General features: G+C 46.3%; 1 protein-coding gene and 1 pseudogene across 1 annotated transcript in view; one reads left to right on the top strand and one right to left on the bottom strand.

Moving 5' to 3' along the window:
• The window catches only part of spel1 (DNA mismatch repair protein spel1), a 122422-nt gene that overhangs the window by 21814 nt on the left and 78188 nt on the right, over nt 1-22420 (top strand). Inside the window, exons 6-7 of the mRNA XM_084598698.1 lie at nt 10432-10545; nt 21577-21663. Coding sequence (XP_084454824.1) covers nt 10432-10545; nt 21577-21663 — 201 coding nt within the window. The remainder of the gene's footprint in view (nt 1-10431; nt 10546-21576; nt 21664-22420) is intronic.
• On the bottom strand, nt 908-5984 carry LOC146209269 (uncharacterized; annotated as a pseudogene).

Here is a 22420-nt window from a genome sequence, read left to right as displayed (position 1 = left end):
TAAGAAATAGATACAAACTCAAGCTCATGATTGAATTCCTAGGTATTTCATAGTGTTACCCTTGGAAAACTTAACTGCGAAAAGGTAAATAAATTCGGCGCGATGAAAATGTAAGCAGATTTCGTTTCGCACGGTTTACAAAATCCTCATTAACCCCCTGAGTTATTTTTTGTGATTACAGTGTGTTAAAATTGGAGCAAATTTGCTTTTTGGCATAATTTCTTAAAAACTGCTTAATGTCGGTGAAACGTGCCCCCACTGTGTAAGCTCTACATTGTATACGGCGCTTTACTATGCAATAGATGATTTATTGATAGAGAATAACTGCACTTCAAAATCTTTTTTGAATCTGCATACATAACAGGAATCTGGGGGGATCTCGCCAAAAGTGTCAAATATAGCGTTTTTGATTGCTTCACGCTCTAACCGATGCACAACCGCTCCAGTTTCCTGTCTCCTTCACGCATACAAGGTGGCCGTTTTTGAGATAGCTACTACGGCGATAGCTACAAACGATACAAGCGATAGCGGCACAGGTTAGTGAAATCTGATCTCGTCAGTGCTGTCGGGGACGGCTCACTCATATGGCTGTGTGCGCGGCGACGAAACAGGAAGCAATCCTCTACCTCTAGCAAGCGTCTATCTCCCCCTCTTGCAATAAACATCAATAGCTACCTTTTCCACTCTTATGCTAAAAAATAAATGTTAGAGCGAACCCAGCAGCTGTATTGAAAGAATTCCCAATCACAGAGCTCCCATGCCCCCAACTTAAAATTGAAGGAGTAAGCTGACGTTTTGTGATCATTCTACCGCAAAAGTCGTCTGTTTTCCTACAAGCCCTTTTTTTTTTTTTTTTAAATGGTGGCGTTCCTGTACACCTGATATAACTCTGGGTTCTGTGGTTCTGCAGGGCACTGCCACAGTGGAAAATTTCTTTCTTCTGAAGGGGAACATTTTATTTTCAAAATTCAAAAAGTGTTTAACTGGCGGGGCAAATTACAGATATGATGCCACTTTGTGTGTAGATTCTAATTCAGGAAAATCCTGTAAGACAAAAACGGATAGCAGTCATTGACGGTATTTGCGTCACATATTGTTCAGTGCAGAACCACAAACCAGATCACAGTCTCTTGCAATCTGCAACTGCAATGGGGGTCATGTAAAAAGCGTAGTCTTCAGTCGACTACATATACTTCCACATGTGAAGCGTCTGGACTCCAGGCACTTTCCTTGCTACTTTCCATTCTGCCTTCTTCTTTTCACGAAAATCTGCGAGCTCGCTCTGTGCAAGCTCTAGAATATAGACATTCTTAAGCCTTCCTTTAAGTGCATCTACGAAGCTGCTTGCCATTTGTAAGGCCTCATTTGCAGGCTTTTTCAAGTTGTAGTGCGTAGCTCGATGTCCACTGACGCTCTCGCAATCCACCGACGCCGTCGCAAGCATTCTTGCCATGCCCAATAGCTGAAAACATCCATTTTATCTCTAGGCATTCATTGTGTTGTAGCTCATGAAACTGAAATTTATTCTTGAAGTGAGCAGGAGCTCCATCGCTTAGATAGGTTACTTTGGGGTAGACTGGTGCGTTGTCCTCGAGGCAGGCTTTGATCTTCGCAAGAGCCAAGCATGCATGAGCTGAATCATGAGACATGTCGTCGGAAATAGCAGCGTAGCTCCAAGTAGATTTTCTTGACATGGCAATGCATGTAAAAACGGTAACCTACTTTTTTTGCCAATGGTGTGCTTGTTCTGCGTTGGAAAGCACAACTGTCCAGTTCTCGGCAAAATCAAAATGCAAAACAATTTTCCCTTTCTTGCAGCCACGCTTTTCTTCGTGTATAGGTTTTCCTTGCACACATCGAACATAGTTCTCGTGAACGATGAGGCATTCAGTGTTTTCTTAACAAGTTCGGCAGAAGCCCAGTTAGCTATAAGTACCTCGTCCTCATCGCTGGTGCCAAATTTTTCCGAAGTGAAAATTATATCTTGAGGGCACCGGTCACAGTTCCTGAGGAAGCAAGATGTAGTAGGTTCCTGGCATACGCACAGACTCTGCACACCTTCCGGAGAGAGGGAATTATCGAAAGCATTCCGCAGTCCTACGAGGCATAACTGAAAGTTCGCGCAACACGCACAAACACACACTTGCCACTGCAGAGCGCACTTTACTCATTTAGGACGCAAGGATATTGTCACGTGGTGACGAGGTCGACGACACAAATGAAGGGGTCGATGATTGCACTAAAGAATATCTTTATTTGGGCTGACTTGCGCCCGCAAAAGAACTAAGCAACTCTGCGGCTGCGATAGCAACAAACGTCCTCGTCAATCGTCGAACAAAGAATGCTCGTCATACTCGGCAACGCTCAATTTAAAGGCTGCACAGAACAATCTAGATAACGTCGCAAACAGCTACCAGCACGGGCTGGAACATTGTGGAAAGACACCCGAGTGGCCGGAACCTTCGAGACAGATCTCGGTGCATCTTGCGCTACAACAAAACTGATAAAGGTGTGACTCGCGACATCGAGCATTAACAAACAAAGATTACGGAACTGATACGCGGTCCAGAATCAGAGTTATAAGTCTGTATGCCGGCGACTGTTAAAAAAACAACAAATGCAGTTTTCAAGGTTTTGCGGCATTACTCCCACCTTAAAAAAAAAAAAACATCGCCTCGATGTTCCAAAACAAAGAAACTTAAACATAAACACTGCAAAGTTTAAACACCACAGATTCTTTAACGCGCGTAATATGGCTTCAGTTGTACAACATGTACAATTTCTGGGCGTGCGCGTCGCCGTTGTGATGCTGCCGTTCCGTCGGGAATGACTTCATAGTCCAGTGGTCCGACGCGGCGAATGATTTTGTACGGCCCAAAGTATCGACACAACAACTTTTCACTTAATCCGCGACGCCGAATTGGTGTCCAAACCCACACTTAGTCTCCTGGATTGTACTCGGCGTCGCGTCGTCGTAAGTTGTATTGTTGGCTGTGTGTGCGCTGTTGGTCTTTACCACGTAGCCGTGCGAGTCGTCGGGTTTCCTCTGCACGCTGCAGGTAGGCGGCGACATCAAGGTTGTCTTCGCTGGTTACGTGCGGCAGCATTGCGTCGAGCGTCGTCGTGGGCTCCCTGCCGTACACAAGCTTAAACGGGGTCGCTCTGGTCGTCTCCTGGACTGCCGTGTTATACGCGAAGATCACGTACGGCAAGATGGCGTCCCAGGTCTTGTGTTCAGCGTCGACGTACATAGCGATCATGTCCCCGATCGTTTTGTTCAGGCGCTCCGTAAGGCCATTGGTCTGGGGATGGTACGCAGTTGTTCGTCAGTGGCTTGTGTGACTGTATTCCAGGATGGCTTGTGTCAACCCTGCCGTAAACGCCGTTCCCCTGTCCGTGATGAGCACTTCTGGGGTGCCGTGTCGCAAGAGAATTTGTTCGACAAAAAATTTGGCGACTTCTGCCGCGGTACCATTTGGTAGTGCTCTTGCTTCGGCATAACGGGTTAGGTAGTCAGTGGCCACGATGATCCACTTGTTACCCATAGACGAAGATGGAAAGGGGCCGAGGAGATCCATCCCAATTTGTTGAAAGGGCAGGATTGGGGCCGGAATCGGGTTTAGTAGTCTACTGGTCTGATCGGCGGCGTCTCGCGTCGTTGGCACTCACGACACGTCTTCACGTAGTGGGCAACTTCGGCAGGCAGTCTCGGCCAGTAATACTTCTCTTGGATTCGACGCAACGTGCGCGCAATTCCGAGGTGGCCTGCTCAGGGCTCATTGTGCAACGCCTGCAGAATTTTTTGCCGAAGGGTTTTAGGCACTACGAGAAGCTGCGCAGTCTTGTTGGGTGCGAAGTTCTTCTTCACGAGGAGGCCATTGCTTAACGTGAAGGATGATAAATGTCGCCTGAACACACCAGGAGGGGAAGCGGTCTTTCCTTCCAAGTAATCGGCTAGCGCTTTCAGCTCAGGGTCTGATCGCTGTTGTTCTGCGAAACTGCTGGCGCTTACCGGTCCCAAAAAGGCGTCGTCGTCATCATCCTTCGGGGGAGCATCGACGGGAGCGCGGTATAAGCAGTCTGAGTCGGAATGCTTCCGGCCCGACTTATAGACTACAGTCATGTCAAATTCTTGAAGTCGTAGGCTCCATCTGGCAAGGCGGCCGGAAGGATCTTTCAAATTAGCCAGTCAGCAGAGTGCGTGATGGTCGCTTACCACCTTGAATGGTCGGCCGTATAGGTATGGACGAAACTTAGAAGTGGCTCAGATGATTGCAAGGCACTCCTTCTCGGTCGTCGAGTAATTGACTTCGGCTTTTGTGAGGGACCTGCTAGCGTAGGCGATTACTTTCTCCTGTCCGGCACTCTTCTGGACGAGAACGGCTCCTAGGCCCACAATGCTCGCGTCGGTGTGAATTTCGGTCTCGGCGTTTTCATCAAAGTGGCCAAGTACAGAAGGGCATTGTAGGCGGCGCTTAAGTTCATCCAAGGCTTCTCCTTGCGGCGCTTCCCATTTAAAAGGTACGTCAGCCTTTGTAAGCTGCGTCAACGGTTCGGCGATCCGTGAAAAGTTTCTGACAAATCGTCGATAATAAGCGCACAGCCCAAGGAATCGGCGCACAGCTTTCTTGTCCGCAGGTGGTGGGAATTGTGCGATTGCAGCTGTTTTCTCCGGGTCTGGGCGAATACCGTCCTTGCTAACGATGTGACCTAGGAACCAGAGTTCTTCGTAGGCGAAGTGACACTTCTCTGCTTTTAGCTTTAGTCCCGATGACTTGATGGCTTCCAGCACTGTCTGTAGTCATTTGAGGTGGTCTTCAAAGTTTGACGAGAAGACAACAACGTCGTCCAAATATACCAAACAAATTTGCCACTTCAAGCCTGCCAGGACTGTGTCCATTACTCTTTGAAACGTGGCTGGTGCGGAGCAGAGGCCAAATGGCATCACCTTGAACTCATAAAGGCCGTCCGGTGTGATGAATGCGGTCTTCTCGCGATCTCTTTCGTCGACCTCAATTTGCCAATATCCGCTCTTCAGGTCCATCGACGAGAAGTACCTTGCATTGCAGAGCCGGTCGAGAGTGTCGTCGATGCGGGGAAGCGGGTAGACATCCTTCTTTGTTATGCCATTCAAGCAGCGGTAATCAACGCAGAAGCGAAGTGTGCTGTCTTTCTTCTTGACCAAAACGACTGGTGCCGCCCAGGGGCTGTTCGATGGCTGGATTACGTCATCACGCAGCATTTCCTGAACTTGATCGCGTATGGCCTGCCGTTCTCGCGGCGATACACGATAAGGGCTTTGGCGCAGAGGTCGGTCGTGTTTGTCCGTTATAATGCGGTGCTTGGCCAGTGGTGTTTGTCGTACCTTCGATGATGACGAGAAGCACTCCCGGTAGTTTCGAAGAAGACTCCGAATCTGGTTTTTCCTGCTGTGGGTCAATACTGGGGTGATGTCAAATGTGGGCTGACGGAATTGGTCCGGTGCGTCTTCCAGTGGTTGGTCGTGGAGGGCGAATACGTCTTTGAGGGCTGCTAATTCGTCGAGAAAAGCGATGGTCGTGCCCTTGTTGAGATGCCGGTATTCTTCAGTGAAGTTTGTTACCAGCACCTGAGCTTGTCCTCTCCGGAATTTCGCGATGCCTCTTGCGATGCCGATACCTCGTTCCAAGAGCAATTGGATATTTCCTTCGACGATGCCTTCAGCGGTTTCGATGTTTGTGCTACCTATGCTGACGATGACACTTGATCAAGGCGGCACGGTCAATTCTCCGTCGATGACGTTAAGAGCGACGTGTTGCGTCGAAGTCGTCGTAGCAGGTATGGCTTTGTCTGCAGAGAGCTTGATGAGCTTGGATCGGAGGTCGATGATAGCCCTATTTTCATTTAGGAAGTCCATGCCTAAAATCACGTCGCGGGAACACGGCTGCAAGACCACAAAGCTGGTGGGGTAAGTACGCTCATTTACGGTTTTTCTTGCAGTACATCGTCTCGATGGAGTAATCCGGTTGCCACCTGCGGTGCGAATCAGCGGGCCATCCCAAGTGGTTGTAACTTTCCTGAGATGGGAGGCTAACTGTCCACTGATGACTGAATAGTCAGCTCCGGTGTCTACAAGGGCAGTGACTCTGCGACCGTCGATATCAACTTCAAGGTCACTTGTTCGCGTCCTCGCATTGCACGTGGGTCTTAGTGTCCGATCTCGGCTCCGTCGTTTCTTCAGGTCATGGCCGGGGCATACCGTTGTTACTTCGCTGGGCGGCGGTGTCTGCTTGCACTCTGGTCGTGTTGTCGTCGATGTCGTCGTATGGAGCGGCGATGAAATGGTTGCGTCGTCGTTAGTGGTCGGCGGCGGCAGAGGATCTTCGTCTTTTCGCCGTTGAGCAACCTCACCTCCAAAGGTTGCTGCCTTTAGTTTCCCCTACGGGGGCTAGGAGACCGTCCTTGCACGTAACCGCGGCCCGGCGACGCAAATTGGGCATTGTACGGTGATGGGGAGCGTGACAGACGCCTTGGCGACGAGTGCTCTCCGCTGCGCAGGAAGTCGTTGATTTCCTGCGGTCGCTCGCCAGGACGGGGTCGTGGGGCGTCGACAGCGAAACCACGGAGGCCGATCTGCCTGTACGGGCAGTGACGGAGGATGTGTCCTGCCTCACCACAATGGAAGCAGAGCGGTCGGTTGTTTGCTGTCCTCCAGGCGTCGCACTTTCTGGGGCTTGGGGGTCGTTGGTAGGCTTGGCGGGCGGGGACCAAGGGGCGGCTTTTGGAAGCAGGATGGTAGCGACGAGGGCTTGGGAGGTCGCGTCGGGGCGCAGGACAACATAATGCAGCTGCATAGTCCATCGCTGCTGATTCATGCTCTGGAGCCGTCGGAGTCGTTTTAGGAACGCCCAGCGCCTGCTGAACTTCTTCACGGACGACGTCCGCTAGCGTCTCCACATGGGGTTGTTGCGATGATGGTAGCATTCGGCGGAGCTCCTCTCGCACGATCTTCCGGATGAGGTCCCGAAGGTTCTCTCCGCTTGCAGATGCGTTGGGGTAGTGGGTTGAGCAGTCCGGCTGAAGTGGTCGCTCGTAGTGGCGCATCCGGTGGCCAACGTCTTCTCGATGGTAGACGCCTCCATTTCAAATTCTGCCACGGTTTTTGGTGGATTTCGAACAAGACTTGCAAAAAGCGATTCTTTGACGCCTCGCATTAAAAATTTGACTCTCTCACCTTCGGTCATGGTAGGCTCGGCGCGGCGAAAGAGGCGCTTCATCTCCTCAACGTATGCCAGGACAGGCTCATCAGTAAGTTGAAGTCTTGACTGAAGGAGGGCCTGAGCTCTTTCCTTTCGGACGATGCTTGAAAAGGCAGTCAAAAACGCTTCCTTGAAAATCTCCCAATCCTTCATAGCTGCCTCATGATTTTCGAACCAAACTCTGGCATGTCTTTGAAGAGCAAAGTAGACCTGCCTGAGTTTTGCAGCGTCGTTCCAGCCGTTGAATTCTGCCACACGGTCGAAAAGGTCCATCCAGTCTCCAGCATCTTCACCCAGTCGTCCGTGGAAGCAGTGGGGCTCACGGGGTTGGACGAAAACAACCGGTGCTGTAGTAGGCTGGGCCATTGTCAGCGTCGATGCCTTCCGAGATCGAATGGGGTCAGGCAGCAGACCGTGTTCGGGTTGTAGGCCTTGAAGTCGGCGGCTGGCTCGGTGACCTGTAGGCTGGTCTTCCAGGGCGACAGGAACACGGCTTGGGTCTTTGCTTGAAGGATCAAAGGCAGCACCTCCACCAGATGTCACGTAGTGGTGACGAGGTCGACGACACAAATGAAGGGGTCGATGATTGCACTAAAGAAACTCTTTATTTGGGCTGACTTGCGCCTGCAAAAGAACTAAGCAACTCGGCGGCGGCGATAGCAACAAACGTGCTCGTCGATCGTCGAACAAAGAATGCTCGTCACACTCGGCAACGCTCAATTTAAAGGCTGCACAGAACAATCTAGATAACGTCGCAAACAGCTACCAGCACGGGCTGGAACATTGTGGAAAGACACCCGAGTGGCCTGAACCTTTGAGACAGATCTCGGTGCATCTTGCGCTACAACAAAACTGATAAAGGTGTGACTCGCGACATCGAGCATTAACAAACAAAGATTACGGAACTGATACGCGGTCCAGAATCAGAGTGATAAGCCTGTATGCCGGCGGCTGTTAAAAAAACAACAAATACAGTTTTGAAGGTTTCGCGGCAATATAGTTTTCATGGTGCAAAACGCTCACCTCTTTTGAAGTGTCTTCCGAATAATAGCTGTTTGCAGACGCAGGTCGCAGGGCACATTTTCCTGTTGCACTCCACTGGCTATGAACCGGCAACACTGTTGTTGTATAAGCCGTATGCAGTATGTATGAGCTGATGTGCCAAGCACTCTTATGGAGGGAGGTCTACAGCGTGCAGAGAAGCCTGAGAGAACTAGCGACCTCACTGAATTCAAAGCCCCATGACATCCGCTCACGGATAGATTGGGCTACATGTAAGGCCATAGCTCAAACAGATGTGTTAAGCGTTTGGAAAAGAGGTAGTTTGCGACTGAGAATGATGGGATCGAGCTTAACTCCCCACACGGCAGTGGCAAAAAGGGTGCTATCACAGACGGGATCGATCAGGTCGAGCTCTCCCCTGGCGGCGGCGGCAAAAGGGATGTTATCACAGCCGGAATCGCGCCAGGGGTTATACTAAGCGGCTGCAGTCATGAGCAGCGGCATCTCGTTAAAGATACCTTGAGAGCAACAATGCGCGTCTTGAATACATATCCCTAAATGTCCGAGCTCTATAATTACGAGCTAAAGTATGCTGCGAGTCAAACATGCCACAGTGTAATGCAAGTTTTCAAAGCGAATACGAGTTTTTGTCTTATATGATGGCTAAAAACACCAAGAATTTCCACTTACGCACTAGACACTTTCCAATAGCAAATTTTAAGAAATTTCAATGAATGAAAACATAACTTAAATTTGTATTTATTTTTATAATTTCAAACTGTATAATGGGACACTTTTTCAGCGCATTATAGTTACGATACATATAGGATTATTCTGACAAATTAAGAAAAAATTGAAGATGATGTTTTTTTGTTTATTTTAAATTCAAATCAAATTTGCTCGTTTTTGGACGTTTTTTAACCTCAGCAGATTGTGAAGCGCCATTGAAAAAAATTTTACAATCTTACAACAGCACTTTTTGCTTGAAATAGAGAATATAACCTCCATATTGCAGGCAAAAAGTTTCAGCGGAAACATTCTGGACCACCATGCCAGAATAAAGGGCTGAAAATTGACTTTTGTGCTGCGTGCTGCTCCTGAATCAAAGTTCACGATTTTAAACAGATAATGCATCAAAATGCTTTATTTTTAGTGCTTTTATTAGTAAAAGTTGCTTAAATTTATTCACTAAGAAAATAACTCACAAGAAATGTTTAGTGTGTATGCAACCGGGCTCTAAACTTGCAACGTTTTGAAATGGCAAAAACTGTGTTTTCCACCTCTAGTGATATGCGATTTTTTTCCGAGAAATGTACTGCATATCTTGCAAAATTAAGGCTCGTTCCTTTGTGCCGAGACATTTGCCCACCACATATAAAAATTTAATTGAAAACAAAAAATGATTATGGGACCTCAAATTTCGTTCTTATCTGAACACATCCGTATGCTGAGATGTATTCACCATTGACATAGTGTATAGAATCGGCTTCACATTTTGAGAAATGTTTTTGATCGGCGGCTGATTTCATGATGACCCGGCCACTAATAGTCAGCAGACTGGTTTTGTTGGTGCCCCCAGCCTCAAAACTCATCACACTGGGAAGATATCTGGTTTTCGGTCGCGTTGGCGTCATCGTCGGCCTTGTGTGACAGATTGGTCGGCCGCAGTCATGGTCTGCTGACAAGTTGGTCGATCATGAGTGTGGTTGTCTGGTCTTTGTCTGTGTCGTGTCATGCTACTGTGACCGGTCCCTAATGCTTCAAACATGTTTGGTTCTAATGAACTTCTAAGAATATATTGCCCGTGCCAAAAAAAAAAATTTGCCACCGTATATAGCTTCCTGGCTAAAAAGTGCTGAATTTCTGTGCTGGAATCAAACTGGACTAAAAGCAAACGAGATTACCTGGACATCGCTGAATTGTCCCCTGAACTCTGCAGAAATCTGTTTTGGGGTTGGCCATATCCAGTAGACATGTTTGGCGTCCGGCTTCTCCCTTGTGCTCTGCTCACTGAATGCCCTCTGCTTCCACATTAATCCCACTTTATGCATTAATTTTTCTGTTTTACTTTGTTATTGTTTTTCTGTCAAACTTTGTTGCTCGCTTCTTTTTCTTCTTTGTTTTCCGAGTGCAGCGACTGTAAAAATAAGGAGGTGTTCAAATATACTGTGAACTGCAATATAAACTGCAGGCATCCCCTGGCAACCTGGCACCTCTGGAGGATGTCCTTTTTGGGTCGTCGTCAGGTGGGGGCCTCTCGGAGTCCAAGGGAGTGCTGGCTGTCTGTCTCCACTCCAACCTGCAGGTGAGTGAGTCATGCGCAGCAGTTCTGGTGTGCTGCCTTTGCTTGACTGCAGCTCTGCACAAAATAGCGGCACTCTTAATTAAATGTCTCATGAGCCATGCTCATCATGTAGGCTTCTCTGGTTAACATTTGGACTGCCCACACCCTCCTGGGGGGTCAGCACTGGGTGGCCTGTGAACTGTACTTCTTGCCATATCTAACAAAAAGTTTAATTATTGTCAAAGGTGGTGGGCATGGAGACACACAGATGAAATTAAGGCCGAACGCCTCATTACTCGAAGCAGTGCCACTCATTTGTTTGTAATACACCTTGCTGCAGTCTGAAAATTTTGCTGCATTATTTAGCATGTTTGTCATGTTGTATATGTGCACTGTAGAGCTGATCATGTGAACTACTTCATTGTGCAAGGATGGATGTGCATTTTTTGTTGGGCTTTCATGAATGGGCTGGCACTCGCGCCACACTGGCTGGTTTCAACTACCGTACTTGCACAAATATAGACAGGTCACGATTCTCAGCCAACACGCAAAAGTTGAAGGCATGAAAAAAAGAAAAGTATCTGTCTGGCAACAGTCCGCCGAGCAACGGCAGCCAGATAGCCTGAAACAATAGTGTCACGTGGTGGGGACGATGCCGTAGGCCACAAGAAACGACAGACGTAATCGCAGTGAAATCAACTCTTTATTGGACTGACATGCACCCGCAAAAGAACTAAACAACTGAGCGGCGGCGGTAGCAACAAATTTTCTCTCTGGTTGTCGAACTGAGAATGCTCATCGCATCAGTCAATGCTCAATTTAAAGTCGGCAAAGAAACATTTAGATAAAGCCATAAACAGTGACTAGCACAACCTGGAACAGTGCAGAAATACGTGCGAGTGCCCGGAACCTTTGAGACGCATCTCAGCGCATTTTGCGTGACAAAGTAACTGATAAAGTTGCGTCTCGTGACAACGAGCATGAACAAACAAAGAATTGATCCGCATGGCAGAATCAGAGTAATAAGGCCGCCTACCGGCGTCCGTAGAAAAAAAAAAGGAGTGAATAAATATTTCAATAGTTTGCTGCAATAGGAAGAGGCAGGTGCCTCCAGTTTTCCTTCCTCCCCCAATATCTTTGCCACATGTTATGGCATCGCAAGAGCCTTGTGAAATGCTTCTCTATGCTGATGACTTTGAATAACAGGAGTTTACTCTGTATATTTTCTGCATTGTGCCAACCCTCCTGATTTTTTACTGAACTTTCCAGCTGTATACGCATTGCCCTGTATCTCCCAAAAAGTTGCTTCTGCGCCTGCAAGAATGGTTTTTGTGAAACCGACACCGTGGAATCTGCAGTTGCATCGTAATCGCCCGCATCACCATCGGCAGCCACATTAGCACCATCGGCATTGTTGTGTCATGGCTCTCACAGCATGCTTGTGTGACGTCACGGGTCAGGTGATAGCGGCTATAAAAGCAGCCACACTGATCTTGGCTGTTCTTCGCGTGCCAGACAGCGTCTGAATAAGTCCAGGCATATGTCGTGCTCTCTTGTCACGTGTGCTACTTAGTGAAGACACAACAGTGGTGATGAGGATGGAATCCACCCTGCAATTGAAGTAGCACAGTTTGGTAGTGCAAGCACCGGAACGCCGGATAGGGCAAGCACCTGGACGCTGGATAGCAGCATGGCTACGCTAGGCCAGTTCGACCAGTTTGACGAGGACAAGGACGAAGATTTCGAGTCCTATGTCGAACGCTTTCAACATTACCTGCAAGCTAACAAGGTGAGCAACGACTTGAAGGTAGCGACTTTTGTGACTGCCATGGGGAAGAAGACTTATCGGACGCTCAAAAATTTGCTAGCTCCGGAGTGGCCAGAAGAGAGAGACTACGATCACTTGATTAAGGGGCTCAAGTAGCACCTTTAACAGGCAAATGCAGCATTTAAACGAGACAGTGGCCGTTTTGTAGCTGGTCTGAGGGCCAGGTTACTCAAGCAGAGCTCCTAAAGAAAATCACGGTGTCGTTTGTAGACGCCTGCGATTTCGCCAAAAGCATTGAACTAGCCTGCACAGAGACAAGAAAATTTCAACCTGCCTCTAACGAAGAGGAGAAAGTGAATGCACTCAGCTACTGGAAAAGTAGCTGATGGAACGAGCAATGGCTGTATTTTTCCAAAGGCTGCAGAAGGTCAGGCTTCGGTGCTTTGGTTCTGGCGCGCCTGTTGACCTATGGAAATCTTGGTGCAGCAGCCGCCTTGGGCTGCACAACCAAAATGAAGACGAGGGAAAAGGTTTCAAAGCATGAATCATACTTTATTATTTTCCATGTCTACATAATTTTGCAATCTGCATGGTCACTCTTTTGTCTTGGAGTCTGATACTGCTGCAAATGTGCTCCAGCTCCAAATCATATGTTGCCATGAAGTTGGCTGCACAGAAAGATTTGTTCAGGAAAACATGCTAGCAACATCACACTACCATAATTTAAAAATGAACAATTTGAAAAGAAGCTACTCAAGAGCCATGCATTTGATGGGAATCCACATTGGAACATGTGAAGTGGGATACAATCATGTGGCCTTTAAGTTTTTAGTGAAGGGTGCTTCACTGGAACATGTGAAAAAGTTGTAGGCAGCTCAAATGTTGCATGCACGCGCCCACACACTCTCACTACATTTCATTCATTCAGCACTGAGACCTCCATTCCTTGGAACAGTGTGAATGCATGGCCTTAAGAGGAGGTCTGTATACATGGTGCTAGCCAGATCTGGCTGCTCAATGGCACAAGCTTTTGTCTTGTATGGGATGCCAGAATCCATGGTAGCAAGTCCTCTAAAAATAAACTACAACTGAAAGCCAGTGTACTTAGGTTGTGTTGGGAGTACTAAATGCAGTGTAGTCAGTAACCATGTGATGAAATAGGTAACTTGATGACTCTGTGGCAAAGTCACAAGGATTAGTACATTCATTAGCTTTGATAACAGCCAACGTAGTATGCAAAGGCACCAAAATACTGCTCCTACACAGTGCACGCCACAAAAAATTATGCAGGTTACCAGACCACTACCATGAATGCATGGTGACCAGATGTCTGTGATGACGCTTTGTACACTAGTTTCACATGTCATCACAGGCACCATGACCAAGTCCAAAACACAGTGCATGTCAAAGCAGGCAGTGATGAGCAGATCAGAAAAACGTGCAGGTTTCTGCCAGGCATGCTTCTGGTTTCAAACATAGTGGCTAAAGAGATTTTAGTACACCACTTATCTAAAGCACTTTAGACATTACTGCGCATTTTGAAGCTTCTTTACCTTGAGCGGCTGCTTCCATAATTTTTTCCTGAAATCTCCCATAACAACCTATTCTGAAAAATATTTTAGATGTAATAGCTTCCACAAAGTTTAAGTGCAGCTTAAGATGACAATACAACACAAAACACAAATTCCCTCATAACCACAGGGTACCCTGATGCTGCACAGCAACAGTGAAAAAAGTGTGCAAGCATTTCTGGATTCTTATTAAATGTGCTATACAAATATGTCAACAGAGTATTCAAAAAATCACTTTTACTATACAGCGTCAGACCAAGCCATTAAGTTATGAAGAAATAATTAGGATAAATATAACAAATGTAGCATTAAGTTAGATATGAGTAATGCACACTCTGTCTCCTGCAAAATGTTTGGCAAAAGTAACCTTTCTCTGAGCATGATGGGCTTTTCCCTTGAAAGGCTCCACTGCTATGTAGCCTCTCGAACTATAAGCTCCCTTCGTAAAGGCAAGAAACTTCAGTTTTCAAAGCGAACATCGTGCTAAACTTCGGTGGAGCGCAGTAGCTCGGACCGATGGCATTTGTATAGTAAGCCACCGAGCTTTTGCCTGCTTACATATTTTCAGGCTTGCTTTTTAGCTTTAAACACAACCACCAATACTTCACAGGATTGCAGTACGGCAGCGCAGACCGTGATCATCAGAATGCGATGAAAATCTGAGGCAGCAACAATCGGATAACAAAGATAGGCTTTTACGGGCTACATATAAAACCAAACATACCTTATGGCTCACTTCAAACTCCGGGACAATAAACACGACCTCATTTGGATAGTTCGCTAGATTTTGATCACTGGCGTTCATCACCACCTATCTGCCCTGGTAGCCGTTGTGCCTGCTTTCGTCACTGTTCGTCTTTGTGCCTTAAATTACTTCTCACAAATATGCTGGACTTCGGCTCAGCCTTGCCACACCTCACACAACTCGAGGACCGCAAAAGAAGCGAGACACTTTTGGCGTACCCAACATTCACCGTCGCCATAAGCCTTGTAGAAGTCACTTTACATGTTTGAGTCTTGCCAAAGGTTGTCACACCGCTAACACCGTCAAGTCGTTCAATTTACGCAGACTCTTCAGAAGTAATGCCCTAAAACCAATCATAGCGATGACAGCATTCATAATCATGGTAAAACTGCAAATTACTAGCCGTGCACGCATTCACAAAAACGTGCCACCGCCACGAACTGCCATTCCCGCCGTCACTCTAGACTTCGGAACGGCTGCTTTTGGCTCGGAGAGGCGTAGAGGCTCGAGCGGAGGGAAAGAGAACTGTGAAAATGACGACGTCATAGGTGCTGAAAACCTGCATTTGTCAAATTGTAGAGCAAGAAATACGCAAAGTAATCCAAATTACTGATATTATTTGATAACTTCTTACACACAACAGCATTTGCATTCGCTGCGCTTCAAGCGTTGTAGCTGATCTTCTGAAGGCGCGCTATTCACGTCATCTGCTACGTGCTAGCAGACAGCAGATGAAACGTTTCGGACTCTATGCAGTGACAAAAAAGATAGTTTCTCGCATCCGTGATGCTTCCAATTTGTTGTAGTGGCAGCTAGCTTATTGTGGGTACTACTTGAAAAAAATGCTTAGCTAGTTTGAAAAATGTTTTGATGACCAGAACCAAGCTGGTGTAAACCTAAATGAAAACAAGCTCCCAGCTGTAAGCAGCAAAGTCATGGCCAAGGTGAACTTTGGGTTTCGACTCTTAAAGGTTTTCTGCACAATATCAGTAGGTTATTTTATTATTTATTTATTTCAAAATACTGCAGGCCAATATTTTGGCCCAGGCAGGAGTGGATATACAAGGCATTAAAACAACAAATAAAAATAAAAACACGGGATTAGAGTAAATGAACAAGTCAACAAAATACAACACTGTATCATTCAAAAAAATGTAACTCTAGAGCTTTAATGAAATTGGAAGACTGGAGAATGGCCTCAGAAAGACAGTTCCAGTCGGAAATGGTCCGTGGAAAATAACTGTGCTTGAAAGAGTTAGTCCTTGCAAAAATGGGTTCGAGCAGGTTACTTCTTGAATGATGTGTCCTGCGCGACAATTGTTTAAGAATTTCAGGGCTAGGTATGTTTAATTTGTGTTTTAAGAGGCTGTGCATAAACAATAAACGGGACATTTTTCTGCGTAGTTCAAGTAGTGGAATATGGTTAGCTTTCATTAGTGTAGTAGGTGAGTCTGACCTCTTGTATTTACTGTAAATGAACCTAACCGCTTTCCTTTGCACCATCTCTATTTTATCTATGTCTTTTTTTAAATAAGGATCCCATAAAACTGAAGCATACTCTAATTTAGACCTAATAAATGATGTGTATGCAAGAAGTTTGAGTTTACTTGGAGCATCATTAAGTTTCCGCCTCAAGTAGCACAGCTTGGAAAATGCGGAGGAACAAATGTCGGAAATATGAGAAGACCAGGTTAAATCATGAGTTAAGGTTACCCCTAAATATTTATAATGTGTAGTCTCCTCAATTAAATGATTAAGCAGGCTGTAAGAGAAATGACTGATATGCTTTTTACGTGAAATTCGCAATAGGACTGTTTTGTCGAGGTTTAATTTCATGTCCCATTTAAGACACCATTGGTGAACAGCTAATAGCGAATTTTGCAAGGTGTAGTGATCGTTGGGCTCATTTATGGTCTTAAAAAGTATGCAGTCATCTGCAAAAAGCCTTAAAGAGACATTATCAGGAAGAGAAACAGACAGATCATAAATATAAATTATGAAAAGCAGCGGTCCTAACACGCTCCCTTGGGGTACACCTGATGTGACTGGAAGCTCGTTTGATTTGAAACCATTAACCTCTACGTATTGTTTCCTGTATGTAAGATAAGCATTAGTCCAATTAACAAGGTAGTTAGGGATGCCGATACTTACTAATTTATAAATGAGTTTACTATGGGAAACTGTGTCAAAGGCCTTGCAGAAGTCTAAAATGAGGACATCAATCTGCCCAGATTTATCGAGAACTACTTGAAATTCATTAACTGTAGTTACCAACTGCGTGACAGTGGACATACCCTTCTGAAGCCGTGTTGCAAGGAGGATAAAATGTTATTTTCAGCTAGAAAGGAGTTAAGATAACCAGAGACCATGTGTTCTAATAACTTGCTATGAGAAGAAGTGATAGAAATTGGGCGGTAATTAGAAATGCTTAGCTTATCGCCTTTCTTATGAATTGGAACAACATGGGCCATTCTCCAGTCTTCCGGCACTTCACCAGAAAGTGAAGAAACTTGAAAGATTTTTGCTAAAAACTCGGATAATTGCGCCGCAAAACGTTTAAGAAACACATTTGAGAGCCCATCAGGGCCCGCAGATTTTTTATCGCCGAGTTTACGCAGCATAAACAGAACACCATTTACAGAAATATTTGGTATGTTACCTTGGTCTTCAATTCGAACTCTAGCTGTGGTTGCCGTCACCGTCAGAAACACGCTTTGAAAGTACTGGTTAAAACCTTGTGCTATTTTCGTGCAGTCGGTGACAATGTCATTATCAATGCGAACCTTACTCAACTGCTCAACCGTTCGATCTAGAAAATTCCAAAATTTCTGGGGGTCACTTCTGATGAATTCTGGGAGCATCGTATTGAAATAATGAGACCTCGCTAGTTTTAATTTTGAGGCAAGTTTCTGTTTCAAAACTTGGAAGTGCTGTAAGGAAGCTGTTTTTTTCTTCCTACATCGCCTCACTTTGCGCTTGATTTGAACAATTTCACGAGTTACCCTAGGATTGTGACGGTGGGTGCGAACCTTTCTAAGCGGAACGAAATGTTCAGTACAGTACTGCACTGCATTCTTGAAATGCAGCCATAAGCTATGAACGTCATTCCCGCCGCAGCTGTTCAACAGTGATTGTAAGGCGTCGATAACTGCATTATCATCAGCACGAGCGTAGTCCTTTATCAATTTAACTGGACGCATCCCGGAAGCAGTAGGCGAAGTACAAGAAAACTGTAATAGACGATGATCAGAGATTCCCGTTTCAACGTCAAGCACTCCATCAAAAAAGGTTTCGCTAACAAAGAATAGGTCAAGAACAGATGACTCTCTGGTGTATTCACGAACAGCTTGCTTAAGGTTTAATGAGAACATAATATCTAAAATAACATCACATGAGGCACATATGCCATACGACGGTTTGTCCCAGTCAATGGCAGGGAGGTTGAAATCACCGGTAAGCATTAAATTCCGACTCTAGTAATGCATTAAACGATCGAAAAGACTAGACATAAAATCATCCGTAGCATCAGGTGGGCGATACAGTAAAAGCTCGTTAATTCAAATTCCACGGGGCCGCCAGGCCAGTTCGAATTAACCAAAATTCGAACTAATGAAAGTGAGCAAAAATGAAGGCGTTTGATGCCGGGAGGGCACGAAAAACATTTATTTAGCAAAAAAGTCTGTTATCTTCTGCTTCTTCTCTCTGAGGGCTACCGTACTCACTCGGTCTTCTAGCATGCGAATGCGACGCAGGGAGTCTTCTTCCCCCTCTTCAAAGCTGAAGAAAAGGCGCGCGACATTCAGCGCTCCCATAACTTCTGCCGCGGATGGACGCACGGGCTCTTGCTCCTCGTCGTCGTCCTCGTCTTCTGCCTCTTCTGGGACAGACTGCTCCCCAACAATTTCAGCGACAATGTCCTCATCACTTAGGGCACCGCACACTGCTGCATCGCTGTCTACTCCAACGTAATCATCAAAACTGACGTCCTGCAGCACAGCACGCACAGCCGCAGGCAGAGGCTCCGGACTCCCATCGTCGCCACTTTCTTTCATACTTCCGGCAGCAAAGCCACAGTGGTGGAAGCAGTTTGCAATTGTGGACGGCGTGACCTGCTCCCATGCACGCACCAACATGTGCATTGCTGTGAGCAATGTGATGGTGCTGGTCTTCTGGTTTCCAGTGCACAAAGTCATGCGCTCGATCATGTGGCGCCTATAGAAACATTTGATGTTTCTGATCACCCCCTGATCCATCGGCTGCAAGGCCGCAGTCGTGTTGGCGGGCAAAAAGACGAGCCTTGTGGCTTTCAGCTCGGCGTCGACTTTGTGTGCCGAGCAGTTATCCACAATGAGGAGAACTTGACGCTTCCCTAGCTCCATCCTCCGATCGAATTTCAAGAGCCATTTTTTAAACAATTCGCCCGTCATCCACGCCTTGCTGTTGGCGGAGTATTCCGTCGGCAGCGTCCTAATGTTCTTGAAACATCTAGGCTTATGTGCCTTGCCGACAACAAAAAGAGGGACCTTATCCGTCCCGGTCATATTAGCGGCGACCAGAACAGTAATCCGCTCTTTGCTTCGCTTGCCGCCAGCGCAGCTGTCCCCTTTAAATGTTACTGTTCTGTCGGGCTGGAGCTTATAAAACAAAGCCGTCTCATCAGCATTGAATATATCATGTGCCGAGTAGCTTTCTAAGTACTGCTGCAGAGCACCGCTTCGCCACGTGGCACAAGTTTCTGCATCCACTTCTTTGGCTTCTCCAGACAACACCCAGAAGACAAGATTATGTCTGTCTCTAAAGCGGTGAAACCATCCTTCGGAGGCGACAAAATCTTCCACATTCAAGCGCAGGGCGAAATCGGCCGCCTTCGCCATGATAATTGGGCCGCTCAGTGGAATGTCAGCGCTTCTCATTTCTTTCACCCACGTGATCACAGCGGTCTCAATTTCCGGATACTTGGCTAACCGAAGCCTTTTTCTGTTGCTGGCGAAATCTTCGGCTTCATAGGCATCCTCGATGGCCTTCCTATTTCGGACGTACGTCGACAACGTGCTTGGTGGAATCCCGTGCTTTTTCGCGATTTCCACTTTGCTGGCCTTCCGTTCATCCACCTCGCGTAAAATAGCCACTTTTTCCTTCACCGTCTTGGCACAGTATTTCCCACGCGAACACATCTCGCGGACACAAGCTCACAACAAGCGGCGTGCAAAACGAGGGCTCACGAAATGCAACACGAAACCGTGGTCGATAACACTAAAACGTCGTTCCTCGAAGGAGTCGCGGCAGGAAAGACTGTTTAGTACTTGTTCCAGCACCCTAGCGGCGCCCCGATGGTTGTGCCATCTATCGTTCTGCCGTGAAAGCTTCCAACGATGGTTTTTAACAGCGCCGCTTGGCGGCGCGCAGTTCGAATTATGGGTGGTGGCGCCAATTTTTGAGTGAATTAACGAGCTGTTACGCGCATAGACTTCTATGCAGTGCGGACCGGACCACGATGACTATTTCGAATTATCCAAAATTTCGAATTAACGAGTTGTGAATTAACGAGCTTTCACTGTACACAGCACAAAGGTAAAGGTGAAGCCATGTGTTATCAGGCACAAAAGCAAGCTTTCATGCTAATCAATTTGATCAAGGAGCGTTACGTTCACTTCACGCTTGGCAATCACAGCAACCCCTCCACCACGTGAACCGCGATCACGTCTGTATATGATGTAGCCCGGAGGCACAATTTCTTCGTCAAAAATACCACTGTGCAACCATGTCTCGGTTATAACCAGTTATAACACATTATCCATTGGGACTACTGGTCCCAGTAGATAATGTGTTGATACTACTGGTTTTCTACTGGAACCAGAAAGGCCAACAAAAAACGATTAGGCTGTCTGCTGGGACCAATACCTTAGTTAATGGTCCCACTAGCCACTGAGACCAGTAGCTGCTGGTCCCAGAATAAAACCGTTAGGCATCGTGCTGGAACCAGTAATACCAATAGAAAACCAGTAGGCTTAATGGTTCCAGTAGAAAACCAGCAGGCTTCCTAATGGTTCCAGTAAGAACCAGTAGAAACCAGTACGTTTCTTTGTTGTTCCAGTACAAACCAGTAGAAATCATTAGATTCCAAGTAACACATCTTCACCTGGGAGACTGCAGAAATTTTGACTCATGGGGTTCTTAACGTGCACTGGTGTCTTGCAGCACACAAGGCATCTTGTGTTTGGCTTCCAACGAAAGACATCCTCCGTGGCCGGGATTGAAACACTGCCTTTGGGAGGAGCACTTGAATGCTCTAACCCTTGTTCGTTGTGGCAAGGTGAAATGGGCTTATCTCAAGCATATAAGTATGAGTGCAGCCACTACGAGAGAACGAAATGACTGTCTCAACATGCCTTTACATGCCAGCGAATAAAATATATGCTCCAGATAGCGCTGCTTCTGTCAGACCTCCTTTGCAGGCGTTAAAACATCAAATGCTCTATTTGATCGTTTGAGTAGACGGGGCTTTGCGGAGGGGGAAAATTTTCTCGTTTCCTTAACTGCGTCGTACACAAACACAGTGCACAGTTTGGGGATAAGTAATTTTTTTGTTTGTTTTTGTTTCCGGTTCATAGAGTTGGCCAATATTTGCTTTCTGTGCTCGCAAAAACTCGCATATCTGAAGTAGTGGCAGCTCTGCAACGCCTGGCATGGTTGAATGCTTTTTTCACTTGCTTTTCTTCCTTTCGCTTTTGCTTTGAATAAGTAGAGACCCTGCTTGACCTGAATATTTCCTCTTGGTCATTTGATCAGCCTTGAACTGGAAAAATTGTACCATATCTTGCTGCATGCATGTTTATGTGCTTTTGTACACTCATGGCATTATTAGCACTGCTAGCATGCAAATATTTGTGGCAATATGTAATGCAGTTTTGTACAGGACAGTCATTTGCTGACGTGTCGCTCATCTCCTCTCCCATCACATGGCACAGACCATGGGCATTGCCTACGGAGACTCGGTTTTGCAGCAGCTGACAGTGGCCGAGTTTGTCAACGATGAGCACTTCTCAAATCTCTCCGTAAGTAGCTCATAATTCTGAATTTTCGGATTGTTTTTTGGCATGTGAATTATGGGTGTGCTAAATTGATATTCTCAAGTATGAATCGAATTTGAATATGAGAAAAAAAATGCCTTTGAATATCAAATCAGATACCTAATGTCTGATGAGTGAAGAAAACGAAACATTAAAATATAGCAACCATTGTTTGCTTGTTTATTTCAAAATGCACTACTCGCAAACAAAATTAAATTATAAGTGCACAGAATTGTAGCCCCCCAGTGAAAAATTTAGTATAAATTATATGCGGAATTCTGTATGCCATTTATTGTAACTAGGAAAAAATTTCATACTAACTGAAAATTTAAATTATCAAATGGGCCTGGAAAAACTTCTTCATAGTAACTTTATCTGATGAACACCTGCACCATGGTTGTCTGCATTGGGCATGAAACCCGAGTTAGGAAGGCCTTCGCTACTTTTTTCGCTGTACTCCGCCGGGGTGGCGCAGTGGTTACGACGCTCGGCTACTGTTCCCAGGGACGCGGGATCGAATCCCGGCCTCGGCGGCCGCTTTTCGGTACAGGCGAAAAGCAAGGCGTCCGTGTGCTGTGCAATGTCAGTGCACGTTAAAGAACCCCAGGTAGTCGAAATTTCCGGAGTCCTCCACTACGGCGTCTCTCATAGCCTGAGTAGCTTTGGGACGTCAAACCCCACAAACCAACCAACCAACTTTTTTCGCTGTTTGATGCGATAGCAGTGGTCTCTTTTCACAAAA

This window comes from Amblyomma maculatum, chromosome 1 (genome assembly GCF_055883805.1).
Source record: "Amblyomma maculatum isolate TAMU_Amacu chromosome 1, ASM5588380v1, whole genome shotgun sequence".
In the NCBI taxonomy this organism is placed as follows: Eukaryota; Metazoa; Arthropoda; class Arachnida; order Ixodida; family Ixodidae; genus Amblyomma; species Amblyomma maculatum.
The sequence above is the reverse complement of the archived record's forward strand: the minus strand, read 5'-3'. Positions and strand labels throughout refer to the sequence as shown.